The sequence below is a fragment of the Vipera berus genome (assembly GCF_964194415.1).
Source record: "Vipera berus genome assembly, chromosome: 2".
NCBI classification, from domain to species: Eukaryota; Metazoa; Chordata; class Lepidosauria; order Squamata; family Viperidae; genus Vipera; species Vipera berus.
Genome location: NC_138203.1, coordinates 105,553,917 through 105,568,520, shown reverse-complemented (window position 1 = coordinate 105,568,520; position 14,604 = coordinate 105,553,917). Strand labels below are relative to the sequence as shown.

The 14,604-nt window shown below is 39.7% G+C and overlaps 1 protein-coding gene across 1 annotated transcript in view; it reads left to right on the top strand.

The window, feature by feature from the left end:
* Nucleotides 1-13,835, top strand: part of CASR (calcium sensing receptor) — a gene marked incomplete at both ends in the record, with an annotated part of 41,081 nt that extends 27,246 nt beyond the window's left edge. Inside the window, 3 exons of the mRNA XM_081321687.1 lie at nucleotides 6,225-6,455; nucleotides 11,367-11,490; nucleotides 12,406-13,835. Coding sequence (XP_081177813.1) covers nucleotides 6,225-6,455; nucleotides 11,367-11,490; nucleotides 12,406-13,835 — 1,785 coding nt within the window. The remainder of the gene's footprint in view (nucleotides 1-6,224; nucleotides 6,456-11,366; nucleotides 11,491-12,405) is intronic.
* Nucleotides 13,836-14,604: the final 769 nt, after the last annotated feature.

Genomic DNA, 14,604 nt, shown 5'->3' with positions numbered 1-14,604 from the left:
ATTGTTCCTCACAATTCTCTGTAGAACACCAAGATGCTGTGTATCACCCCAAAATATTCTTGGAAGCAGAGATGATGCTAAAACAGGCCATCTTACTTGAGAGTAAGCTAGTTTCTGAAGAAAAAAAAAGAATTCAAAAATAACAAACAAATTAGCAAATTTGGGAGTTCCCATGTGCACATTGCTGTCTATGCGTATCACACTGCATCACATGGAGACCCTTTCACTAAAGCAGCCTCTCCCAGCTGGCTTTAATCCAGTGATATTTCTTAGCATTTTTTTCCTGGTTCAACTGCTCTGATAATCTTTTTTTTAATTGAAAAGTTTTACAGTACATTTTAAAAAAACCCTTCCCTCCCCCTCCCCTCCAACTTCCCCCACCTCCCCATAGAGCCCACCCTTCCCTCCCCCTCCTCCCCCCACTTCCCAGAGCTGAATACAGGGTATTGCCTCTAACAAACTTGAACTAGAATATGCTAACTATCTATGAATACACTTTAAATCCTAACGCACTTTAACTCCTATTAGACATAGCTAAATAATAATACATCCTGTTGAATTCTAATACTCATTCATATGCTAAATGAAACTTTTTAGTCCCATATTTATTCTGAATGTAATCAATCCATCTTCTCCATTCCGAATGCTCTGATAATCTTATACAGCGTTGTAAAATGCTTTTATTACCACCGGGAGCCATTTTGCGAATTTTATTAAACAAAGGCTGACACAAATACTTTTGCCAAACAAAAGCTGTTAAGTCATTGGAAAAACAATGGTGATTCTTCACCTCCTCCCATCTCCATTTTGCAATAAGCTAATCTGAGATTTTAGAATGAATCAGGTGATCATAAAAAATATACTTACTTAATTTTATCTTCCTTTTTATCTCTGTTCACAAAATGAATATCTCTAGTAAGTTTTCCCTATCATCTCTTTCAATAATACCACACTTTCAAGGTAGAAAATTCCATTTCTTTTTGGTGGGCGAGGGAGAAGAAACAATTAATAGCAGGAATGAGCCATCCAAGCTAAAGTGCACTTATATACAAATCCCTCTGGGACAGGTTTTTTCTGAATGGATGTTGAGCATTTAGCATTCATATACATCAGGGGTGTCAAACTCAATTTCATTGAGGGCCGCATCAGCATTGCGGTTGCCCTCAGGGGGCCAGGTGGGTATGGCCTGGGTGGGCGTGGCCTACTGGGTGGGCGTGGCTAAAGTGCGTATGGCCTACTGGGTGGGCATGGCCAGCTCTACATCGTTCACATTTAGGGTGCCTATGGGGACCTGGGCAGGAGTGGGACAGATCTGAGGGTCTCTGGCAGGAGGAGGGTCTCTGGGCCAGGGCCAAGGCAGTGGGGGCCGTTCCCTCACTGTTTCCAGGATGGCTTCACGGGCCACATGAAACCACTTCACAGGCCGGATCTGGCCCCCGGGCCTTGTGTTTGACATGTCTGATATACATCATTACAATGATGAAATCTCCTGAATTTGCTACTAAAGCAGCCAAATGCTGAAATAATCCTTGCTTATGATTTAGTTATGGATTGGACTTAACCAGGAAACCTTTTATCCCTGATAAAATAACCTTGACATTATCTTATTTGAAGCAGGGTAGAACTAATTATGGGCCTTGGGGCTTGATCCAAATGACTACCAAATTTGAATGCTTTATTCTAAATGCATTGATCAAAGGAGAACCAAAACTAAGGGGGTAGTGGTGTCAGTATTATCAATTGTATGTTGATATTCTCAAGCCTGTTAAACAGAACTGAATTTAAGACTGATTTTTATCCTGATATTGACCAATCTCTGTTCTTCTTTCAAAAAAAATACCCAGTAATAGTTTGATTTGCAGGCCAGAGGATAACTGCCCAGTAAAACTTCCTTGGATAAGAGCACTCCAATAAAATATCTAATGAGTTTGAGAGGGCTCGTCTCTAGTTTTTTAATCTCTAAAATGCAACAGACTTGTACCAAGCATTAATCCTTTCCCAAGAAATCTAGGATGATGTTAGAGGGCTAAATTAATAGTCAAGATTCCAAATACAAGTTTAACTCGTGAGATATGGTTTGGTTTTCAAGCTTAAATTGAAACTAATGCCAAATTAAATGAAGGGAGCTTAGAAATAATAAAGGAGATTGATCTGTGAGGATTGGCTTTGAAAAAACAATTGAAGTCTTTGTTGAAAAGAAAACTGGCAAAGACTTTGGGAAAGAAATCCTAAAATAACAAAGGCAGTGGCTTACAAAGAAAACTTATATAAAACGTTTTACAGATGGCACTTACCACCTGTGAGGTTAGCAAAAATGTTTAAAAATATGTCTAGCAATTGTTGAAAATGTAAATAAAAACCAGGCACATATTATCATTTTTGGTGGATATGATTTAAGGCTAGAAGGTTTTGGTCAAGAATGCATATATGCTTAGAGAAAATGACAAAAAAACACGTAGATTTTAAACCATAATTATTTCTGTTAGGTATAATTGCAGGAAATTATGAGAAAGAACATATATATTTAATGTTACATGTATTAACGGCAGCAAGAATTGTATTTGCTCCATTGGAAAGATGAAGAATTACCAGCGGAAGAAGAGATAATCAGGAAAAATTTGGACTGTGCAGAAATGGACAGATTTACATTGAAAATGAAGGAGAAAGAAGATTCAGAATACTTTAGAACAGTGGTGTCAAACTGCCAGCTCATGGGCCAGTTTCATCATACCGAAGCCGTGCCCACCCCATTGCTGGCAATGCAAAATGAGTCACGATATGTCACAACACGTCATGTGATGTGGCAAGTTTGACACCTGTGCTTTAGAATGTGGGATACATTTAATCAATGGGTAGAAAAACGAGGTAACGGAGTTTAACATGTATTAGTAAGCTAAATATTGGAACCCAGACGTGTTTCTGATAAAATATTAAGAATTTGTGATTATAAAAAATGAATAAAATATGGTTATATAAAAAAGTCAAAATTCCAAATACAAGTTTAAATCTGAGATGTGGTTTGGTTTTCAAGCTTGAGTTGAAGCTAATGCCAAATTAAATGAAGGGAGCTTAGAAATAATAAAAGAGATTGATCCGTGGGGATTGGCTTTGAAAAAACAATTGAAGTCTTTGTTGAAAAGAAAAGAAAGGGAGATGCAAATGACTAATTGGAGAAAGTTAGTACAAGCTGCACAAGATTAAAGCTCTTTTGAATTTTGGTGTCTTGTGGTTCACTCTCCTCCTAAGGATGCCTCTGGCGCGAGGAGGCAAATCTGACACCTGAGGTCTAAGCAGAGCACTTTGTATTTAGTGAAGCTGTTACTCAACTGAGTTAATTTGAACTACCTGTTGATTACTTATTTCTCACTTCCAAAATACCTAAATTCATAGCGTGAGTGAAAAATGGCAAAGCTTTAGAGGTAAGGTGACTTGATTTCTGATTGGTGCCCTTTTATCACTATCAATTTCTCATTTCCTATTCTGAGGGAGTAGTGTTAATGAACAACTGTCCCAATTTTTAAGAAAGGAGATAAGCTGTTAATTTCAGATCAATTAGCCACTTACTTATTAACCTATTCACTTATTTAACATTATTTATATCTTACCTAAATCCTAGCAGAATCTCAGTAGGGTACAACAACATAAACAATAACAACTCTACAATGACATTGTAATAAATAAACCAAAATCTAAACATTGTAAGTGCCAATAAAAGTAATAAGCTAAGCACTGAGTGAATTATGGAATGTCTATATAGCGTGCTTGTAAATGCCAGCAAGGTTGGGGCCCTAAGTATCTCAATTCTGACTTGATGTTGGATGTTGTCCTTCAGTTTTACATCATAAAGAGCTTTAAAAGTGATGAACAAATTGGACAAAAAATCAATCAGCATCCAATGTGACATCTTCAAAATAGGTGTTATTCTAAGCTACCTATTGAGGTAGCCTTATGAGAATGGTGTAAATTAAGTAAATTTGTTCATTTATTCTGACCAGATACTCTATATGGCTCTTTTGTTGACTTAAAGATGGTATTTTACCTAGGGAAAGGCTGTAAGCAAAATTAGCATCCTGGTCCATAAATCACTTTTTATTTTAATTATTATATTACATGAAAATACCTTCATGCAGGTTAGTGTTCCACCACCATAGGCTTGTCTGATCAACTCAGAAAGAAGTTAAACAAGATTACACACTTGTTCTGCTTTTTTCTGTATTAATTCCATTACTCAAGCTTTTTTAAAAAACAAGCTTTACCCTCTGTTGTTGGCAAAGAAACCTATATCCATCCTGTTATATGCTGACTATGCAGTTATTTTATCCTTTGACACAGGATGGCTTAAGGCATTGTGTGCAAAACTAGGGAGTTTATTGCAGCAATAAAAAATAGATATTATCCCAGATTTAAGTAATTCTACTTACTAAGAGGTATGCTAATTGTATTCATAACTAGAAGGTAAACAATACCTGCATTGAGCGGGTTAAAGATTAAATTTCTTTGAGTCATCATCCAATAATTGACAACATCAAAGTAACAAAAGATACCATTGCTGAAACTTCTAAAACTATTAATGGAATAAACTGATTTGTCAGTTGCAGAGGCAATAATTTTATATGTGCCACCATTAAATTATTGAAAGCCAAAATGCTGAGCTTTCTGTTCTATGGCATACAGTTTTGTATACATAGGGAAGAAAGAGCTTTAGAAGCAATAAAAAGAAAATATATTACAGTGGTTCTACATATCCCTTGATGCGTATCGTATGCCCTTTTGCTTTTGAAATGTGGTCTTTGCTCTGTTCCCACATATGAGAAAATGCGAACTAAAATACTGTCTAAACGTAAGTTACTTAGGGGATCTTCAGCCTCCTTAATTTTTGCTAATAGATTTACTTCTTCACTGGAAAGAAGTCATTTTACTGTGACCTTGTCGCCAATTTCTTCCTCCAAAAAGCAGGTGAGGAGCAAACACAGAGATTAAACGGTATATTTTGGATACTGAGTTATAAAAGGATCAAAGCTTATTTCCCTATTTCTTTAAGATTGATTTATATAGAACTTTGAAAGTAGGCAACTATTTTACTAATGTCATCTCTGTTCCATTTAAGAAAACATTGGTTAGTTAGCTAGATATAATGTTATATCATCTGTGGCTCTGGAGAAGAATAGTCTCTAAAGATCACCTTTGCTCTCTGTCAAAACCAGCAATACAGTCGATTTCTCATATTTTATTGTGGTCTCCTATGTATCTATCATTCCTTATTAGTCACTTATCTGGTCCAGCTAGGTAAACAAACTTCTTTTTTGGCTATAAAAATAATCAGGTGGATTGCCTAATTCTGCTTACTAGCAATTGCCATAAGAGAGGTAGGAATATCATTTATCCGGGTGAGATTCAAGGTGCTGGTAATGACCTACAAAGCCCTACATGGCATGGGTCCGGATTACCTACGGCAGCACCTGCGGCCGGCGTCAACTTCCCTCCGTCCAGTGCGCTCCCACAGAGAGGGCCTCCTCAGGGTGCCTCCGATCAGAGAATGTCGACTGGTGGCCCCCAGGGGGAGGGCGTTCTCGGTGGGTGCACCAGACCTGTGGAACCGCTTGCCGGTTGAGCTCTGGATGGCCCCCGACCTTCGCTCCTTCCGGCGGGATCTAAAAACCTATTTATTTGAGCAAGCCGGCCTGGTCTGATGGATTTGGGGTTGGGTTTTAATATGGTTTTAACTATTGTATATATCGGGCATAAATTATTTAATTGTTTTTTAACTTTTGTACTTTGTTTTTTAATGTTTATTGCCCTGTACACCGCCCTGAGTCCTTCGGGAGAAGGGCGGTATAAAAATTTAATAAATATAAAATATAAATATTTTCTGAACTAGTTGATGTGTTATTTGCATCTGTTTGGTTAGTGTTTTTAAGTATTTAATGTTTTTTATTGTCAGAATCTTTTCTTCCTTTTTCCTCATTTTATTGGCTTGGACTAGTAATTGATAAATAAGCAATGGTGTTGTTGTCATGTAAGTTTCCACCCCCCCCAAAAAAAAAATCATTAAAATTATAGGAACCATGCGGGAGTATCTTATAAGCAAAAATATGTATTAATTCTATTTTCCCCTTATTTCAGGAAGTTTATTTTTATTTAGGGTGCCAATGAAGCACTCCTCTTCCAGTGATGCCTCATTCACAGCAGTGATCACTTCAGCATCTCTGGGTCTTTTTTTCTAGGTACTGAAGCATCTGCGACATTTGAACTTCACTAATAATATGGGGGAGCAAGTGGATTTTGATGAGTCAGGAGGCCTAATAGGAAATTATTCAATTATCAATTGGCATCTGTCCCCAGAAGATGGCTCCATTGTATTTGAAGAGGTTGGACACTATAATGTTTATGCCAAAAAAGGAGAAAGGTTATTTATCAATGAAAATAAGATCTTATGGAGTGGATTTTCCAAAGAGGTAAGTGACACCCAGCATTTTAACTGATATTTCTCAGATTTTCCCAGGAGATGATGATGATGATGATGATGATGATGATGATGATGATGAAGATAATAATAATAATAAAGTTGGAAGGGACCTCATCTAGTCCAACCCCCTGCTCAGGCAGGAAACCCTATACCATTTCAGGCAAATGGCTGTCCAGTCTCCTCTTAAAAACTTCCAGTGTTGGAGCATTCACCACTTCTGGAGGCAGGTTGTTCCACTGGTTAATTGTTCTAACTGTCAGGAAGTTTCTCCTTAGTTCTAGGTTGCTTCTCTCCTTGACTAGTTTCCATCCATTGCTTCTTGTCCTGCTTTCAGGTGCTTTGGAGAATAGCTTGACTCCCTCTTCTTTGTGGCAGCCCCTGAGATATTGGAACACTGCTATCATGTCACCCCTTACCCTTCTCTTTGTTAAACTACACATACGCAATTCCAGCAACCGTTCCCTATATGTTTTAGCCTCCAGTCCCCCAATCATCTTTGTTGCCCTTCTCTGTACCCTTTCTAGAGTCTCAACATCTTTTTTACATTGTGGTGACCAAAACTGCATGCAGTATTCCAGGTGTGGCCTTACCAAGGCATTGTAAAGTGGTATTAGTACTTCACGTGATCTTGATTCTATCCCTCTGTTAATGCAGCCTAGCACTGTGTTGGCTTTTTTGGCAGCTGCAGCACACTGCTGGCTCATATTGAAGTGATTGTCTACTAGGACTCTGAGATCCCTCTCACAGTTACTACTATTGAGTAAGGTATCCCCTATACTATACCTGTGCATTCGATTTTTCCTGCCTAAATGTAGAACCTTACTTTTTTCACCATTGAATTTCATTTTGTTAGATAGCACCCAGTGTTCAAGTCTGTCCAGATCCTCTATTCTGGAGTATTGGCTATTCCTGCCAGCTTGGTGTCGTCTGCAACTTTGATGAGTTCCCCATCTATCCCCTCATCCAAATCGTTGATGAACATGTTGAAGAACACTGGGCCCAGAACAGAGCCCTGGGGCACCCCACTACACACTTCCTTCCATGTAGATGCAGTTCCATTGAGGACCACACGCTGAGTACGGCCTGTCAGCCATCTACGAATCCGTCTGGTGGTGATGCTATCTAACCCACATTTTTCTATCTTATCAAGTAGTAGGTTGTGATCTACTTTATGAAATGCCTTACTGAGGTCCAAGTAAATTATATCTACAGAATTCCTCTGGTCCACTAATTTTGTCACTTGGTCAAAGAATGTAATAAGATTTTTCTGGCATGATCTGTTTTTGACAAACACATGTTGACTTTTAGTGATGACTTTGTTTGCATCAAGGTGTTCGCTGATTTGTTGTTTGATTATCTTTTCCAGAATCTTCCCAGGTATTGAGGTCAGGTTAATAGGTCTATAATTTCCTGGATCTATTTTTTCCCTTTTTTGAAGATGGGAACTACATCAGTTCTATTCCAGTCCTCTGGTAGTTCCCCAGTGCTCCAGGATCTTTGAAAAATATAGTTCAGTGGTTCTGAGATCACGTCTGCCAGTTCCTTGAGAACTTTGGGGTGTAATCCATCTGGTCCTGGTGATTTGAACTCATCTAGGCTGCACAGGTGCTCACTTACCATTTTTTTGCCTATCTTAACTTGTGTTTCTATTCTGTTTTTTATGGCACTGGTTTTGGTAGGCTGGACTGTTTTTTCCCTTTGTGTAAAGACAGATGCAAAAAACGAGTTAAATAGTTCTGCTTTCTCCCTGTTGCTTGTCACCTTCTTGCCACTTTCCCCCACTAATGGACCAATCATTTCCTTAACTTTTTTCTTGTTTTTTATATGTTGAAAGAAAGTTTTTTTTTTTGTTATTTTTGACTTTGGTCGCAAGCCTTAGTTCATTTTGAGCCTTAGCTTTCCTCACTTCATCTTTGCAGGCACGGACTATTTGCTGATATTCTGACTTAGTTATGTGCCCCTCTTTCCAATTCTTATACTTGTCCCTTTTATCTTTAAATTTAATCAGAGAGTTCTTTATGCAGCCATGCTGGTTTCTTTTGAGAGCTGTTATTTTTCTTCTTTGTTGGTATTGTACTAGACTGGGCCTTTATTATCTCACTTTTCAAAATTTCCCAAGCTTCTTGAGTTATTTTCCCCTTGAGGATTCTCATCTATGGAATCCTTCCCAAGCTCTCTCTAAGTTTATTGAAATTAGCTCTCTTAAAGTCCAAGACTCTAGTTTGGCTGTGTTCTATTGCTTGTGCTTCCATAATGTTGAATTCCAATATTGCATGATCACTTCCTCCCAAGGTTCCTGTGGCTTCAACACCTTCTATCATTTCATCTCTGTTTGTGAGAATTAAATCTTTCTTCTTCTCAGGAAAGGATAGCTTTCTTTTCTTTTCCTTTTTTCTTTTCTTTTCTTCTGAATGAAGAACACAGCTTTGAGATCGAACTAGTTTGTGCATGTGTATTTGATACAACAGGTATCAAATCTATGTATGTATGTGTGTATAGATAGAGAGATAGAGATAGATATAAAAACATTAAAATGTTTTCGTTTGATATCTGTTGTCAAGTGATGCTGTCGTATAATGGAAAAACAACAGCAGGTGTAACAGCTATTCTCCACAGCCATTCTGATGCTGTAATCCAGGGCAAATAAAGACTGGCCTCACTTTAAAAAAAAGTCTCAATGCTTCCTTGCATTGTGAAAATTTTTCTTTGCTTCTGTGGAATTTCTTGGGTATTTGTTTCTTAAAGATAATCTCATGAAAATAAAAACGGCTGATTTAATGTTTTTTATAATTCAAAACTGCTTATTCAATTCAGATGTGCCCTTCATGATCACTTGTCATACTCTTCTCAAGATGCCTGATTTTTGCAATCAGAGGTCCTTCACATTGCTCTTGGCCAGGGGTAGGCAACCTTGGCTCTTTTATGACTCGTGGACTTCAACTCCCAGAATTCCCTGCTCTAGGCCCTTCAAGTTATACTCTTTTTCACTTACCGTATCTTTTTTCCCCCAAGGTGGACAAACAATTGTCAAGTCACTTTGCTTTTCTGTGGGCTTTAGTACTACAGTCATCTTCAGCTTGCTGATGTCAAAACTAATATTTAGCACAAAATTTAAACAGAGAAGTATTTTAGTGTCCTGTTTGTCTCTTTGTTCTTTTTTCTACCACTTGTATCTTAAAGAAAAGCTTTTTTATAGCATTATTGTTACTCATTCAGAATGATTGACCTTAAAAATTCAATTCAAAAGTCAGCAGATCTTCCTTTTGGCGCCATCTTGTGGCTGTTTGGAAAGTTCCAGATCTGATCTTACTTGCAAACCTGGGATTATAGGATTACCATAGAGTTCATATTACCGTAGAGTTCATAGCTTCCTCAACTAGGTGTCCTTTCTGTGTTGGACTTTTTCATTCTCAGCCAGCAATAGTTAGTTGACAGTGTTAAACACTGACAGTAGGCTCATACACCCTTATGCTAAGTTCACATTTGTAGAAAGAACATCTCATGTCAAAAACATAGTTCACACATTTATCAGATGGTGATGCTTGTCACATGATGGAAAACTAGGCATATGCACCATCTTGTTCCCTGCTTCTTACAGTACATGCTAGAATATTCAGGCAGACTATTCCACTTCCAAGCCCACTTATGCATATGGCTTTTCTCCCTCCCTTTTTAAGCAGTGACCAGGATATCCTTAGCTCTGGTTTCTACTTCTGAGAAGAATGTGCATCTCCTCAATGGGAAGGAAACTGAACCCATTTTGATGTGCTGTCCAGGGCTAGCATAATTCCTCTTCACATCTATGCTCCTAAAGAAGTGGGCAAGTGAAAGCAGCAGCTCCACCTGCTTCTTGGTGCCATGGCAGCTACTCACTAACTTGCCCAAGTGAGCAAGACATAATGCCCACCTGCCTTTTGTCACAGGTTGACTTTATTTTATGTAGAGTATGGCATATAACGTCATGGAAATCTACATATGCTAGACCACAGGTCTGCAACCCGCGGCTCCGGAGCCGCATGCGGCTCTTTCAGCCGTCTCCTGCGGCTCCCAGTACTCTGCCATGTGCAGTCCAAAAAAAAAAAGAGGTGAGACTAAAAAAGTTCAACCAATCAATTCAAATATGCAGGGTAGGTGCGTATCTCGCCTTGGCTCCACTCTTCAGTCAAACCCTGTTCTGCACATGCGTGCATGTACGCGCATGTGCACACAGTTTTTGTGGCTCCCAGTTTTTCCTTTTGTGAGGGAACCGGTTCCGAGTGGCTCTTTCACTGTTTCAGGTTGCTGACCCCTGTGCTAGACACACAATGCAGTCTTAACAGCCTAGGATACTAGTTCATTCTGTTCAGCACTTAGGCACCTCTTCTTGGTGCACCACAGGGAGAGCTTTTCACCAGATGACTAGTGACATTTGGATTGCTGGCTTTTCTGGGCTCCTCCACCTTGCCTCGTCTTGTGTCGCAATGCCTCACATCCAGCCAGATCCAACACAAGCTTCCTGCTCTCCGCACACATGAAAGCAGCTGGGTTTTTCCCACTGAAGTGGTACCCATTTATCTATTTCAATACTGCAGGCTCAGGTTGACTACCTCTCTGAGTCTGTATTGTAGCATCTTTGGATCACTGAAGGATACAGCAAAGAGTATCAGTTTTGCTTCTCGCCTGTTTCTTTTTTTGTGTGTAGAAGCAAAGACCACCATCGACCTTGTTTTGACAATCAGCTGTAGGGAGATCTGCAATCAGTCTTCTTCTTCCCCCCTATCAGCTTACCTTGTCAGCGGATCCCTGCCCAGATTGTCTTCATTCACACATGATGATGGACAAAGGGTTGGAAGGGTGTTGCTTCACCACCAATCAGGAGCATCAACCTAGATATTAATGAAACCTAACTTTATTCCTTAAGGTACCCTTCTCGAACTGCAGCAGAGACTGCCTTCCAGGTACAAGGAAAGGTATCATTGAAGGGGAGCCCACCTGCTGCTTTGAATGTGTTGAATGCACAGATGGAGAGATCAGTGATGAAACAGGTATGATCGAACGAAAGTAGCCCTCTCCTCTATTAGAAACATTTATCCAAATGGACTCTGAATTCATTTTTGGAAGTCACCATTGGTAACGGCACCCTGTTACAAAGTGTTAGTGAATTATTAACCACTTTCATCACTCCATCCAGTTACTATATTTACAGATTAGCAGTGGATTTTGTCCCAGAAGAGAATGCAATTGGAAGGATCAGGGCCTCCTCAAGATAAGTTTTTGAATTTCCAGATTATACAGAAAGAAAAGAGAAGAAAAAGACTATTTTTCTTTCAAAAACTGTGGTGAATCCCCAACTCTTGATATATTTTCTTTTTTTTATAGATTGTGCCTATAGGTTTTTTTTAATATACGGCTGCAGGTTGTCCACCTAGGTCAAACCCTAGAATTTGTTTGTCTGTTTTTAACTATCTGTGCCTCCAGAGTCCAGGACAAAATTTGTATGATGGAATGCTTCTCCATGAAAGGTTGATTCCAACAGATGAAAAATAGCCTGTCAGGAAGAATTCTTGTTAAAATCCTAGTCTGTAATGTGGAGTGGGAATTATTTACAATTATTTAAAGAATCATGAGGTAATCTCTGAGCCAGGGAGGAAAGCTTCTGCCAAAACACAATCCCTTGGAAAACTTTCTTTTCCTGAAGGAGGATGGAACATACTCTCTCTCCTTTTTTTTTTTGTAAATGAACCAAACTAAGGATTAAAGGATGTACAAGCCATAGTTTTGCATACAATCTCTAGGAGTTTCTCCTCTACAAAAGCCATGGAAAATAATAAGTCCGTGAAAGAATACAGCCATGGTCTTTTGGCAGTATTGCATGTAGATGGCCTCTTGACAGAGATGCCACTAAGTGCACTTCCTGTTCAGATGTCTTCTTTTAAGTGAGGATGTTTTGTCTTTTCCAGATGCCAGTGCTTGTGAGAAGTGTGCTGAAAACTTCTGGTCCAATGAAAACCATACCTTCTGCATTCCCAAGCAAATCGAATTTTTGTCCTGGACAGAACCATTTGGAATTGCTCTCACTCTTTTTGCTGTACTAGGTGTCTTCTTAACCTCATTTGTCCTGGGAGTCTTTACCAGATTTCGCAACACGCCCATCGTCAAGGCCACAAACCGGGAGCTCTCTTATCTCCTCCTGTTTTCCTTGCTCTGTTGCTTTTCTAGCTCCCTTTTCTTCATTGGTGAGCCTCAAGATTGGAATTGCCGCTTACGACAACCAGCCTTTGGCATCAGCTTTGTGCTCTGCATCTCCTGCATTCTGGTAAAGACCAATCGTGTCCTTCTGGTCTTTGAGGCTAAGATACCAACAAGCCTCCATCGCAAGTGGTGGGGACTTAACCTTCAGTTCCTCTTGGTCTTCTTATGCACGTTTGTGCAAATTGTCATCTGCGTCATCTGGCTTTATACAGCTCCCCCTTCTAGCTTCCGTAATCATGAAATGGAGGATGAAATCATCTTTATCACTTGTAATGAGGGCTCCTTGATGGCACTGGGCTTCCTAATTGGTTACACTTGTCTGCTGGCCGCTATCTGCTTCTTCTTTGCTTTCAAATCCCGCAAGCTACCAGAGAACTTCAATGAAGCCAAATTTATCACCTTCAGTATGTTGATTTTTTTCATTGTATGGATCTCTTTTATACCAGCCTACGCCAGCACCTATGGCAAATTTGTCTCAGCAGTGGAGGTGATTGCCATTCTGGCAGCCAGCTTTGGGCTTTTAGCATGCATCTTCTTCAACAAGGTCTACATTATCCTCTTTAAGCCATCCCGCAACACCATTGAGGAAGTACGCTGCAGCACGGCTGCTCATGCTTTCAAAGTGGCAGCCAGAGCTACACTACGACGGAGCAATGTGTCCCGCAAGAGGTCCAATAGCCTGGGGGGCTCCACAGGCTCTACCCCATCCTCATCCATTAGCAGCAAAAGCAACCATGAAGAGCCCTTTTCAATACCAACATCTGCAGAACCACAGCAAAAACATGGGTGCAAGCAGAAGGTGAGTTTTGGTGGTGGAACTGTCACCTTGTCACTAAGCTTTGAGGAGCACCAGAAAAATGCTGTAGCCAATAAAAATGCAAAGCACAGAAACTCCTTGGAAACCCGCAATAGTGATGATAGTCTCACGCGGCACAAAGCCCTGCTTCCTCTGCATGGCAATGAATCACTAGAGCCCAAATTCCAGACACCCTCAAATCTAGAATCCAGCATACCAGAATCAGTAGTGGGAGAAACCAAGCAAGGAGAACATGTAGAAGGACAACCTTCTTTGTCAGCTGCATACCTGCGGGATTTAGTAGGCAGTGGCTCCATCAAAGAGAATGCCATCCATTCATAATAATCAAAGGAAAAGGAACCAATTATTGAGCAATTTTCTCCTGGATGGAGAGAAGAATTGAATATTAATTCCTCTTACTGTTAGAATCAGCAGGTTATGTCCGTTCTCAAAGGAAAGCTGAGTGAAACAGTTCCTGAGCATGTCTTTAGCTATCCTTTTAGTGCAACCATCCATGGTTGTGGAAGATACAAGAAAGAAAACTTTGGAGGGGCAGGAAGGTATCTTTCCCAGCTGTGCTGTAGAAGAACTTTTTTTCTTATTCTCTTTTCCATCACCGCCGTTGTGAGCATGTCTGAGGTTCCATTAATATGCTCTGCCTTTTACATCAATGTATATTATCCCCATTTCTTCCTTGTGTATATTAATTCCCCTTTATACGTAAAACCGCTTAGCAACTTTACAGCAAGATGAAACTTGGCTGCTTTACATCAAACAAGTCATGCAGTTTGCTTTAGGAAATATCCTCCAGCATGCTAAATAATGTTCAGCCAGTGGCTTGAACTTGTAAAGTATTTAAAATGATAGATAGTGATATTTTTACACATGAAGGCAGGGCAGATGTTTCGTGTCTAAGACATAGAATTCTGTGGTCTTCAGAGACATCACCATCTTTTCAGTGCTTCTGCCCGGAGACTGACATTGGAGGGGGCGTGGGGGGAGGGCAGATTTAACTCACCTTGAAGGCAGAGAAAGGGAAGAGAAGCCATAGGGCAGCGTTTCTCAACCTTGGCAACTTTTAAAATGTTCAGGTTTCAACTCGTACAATACC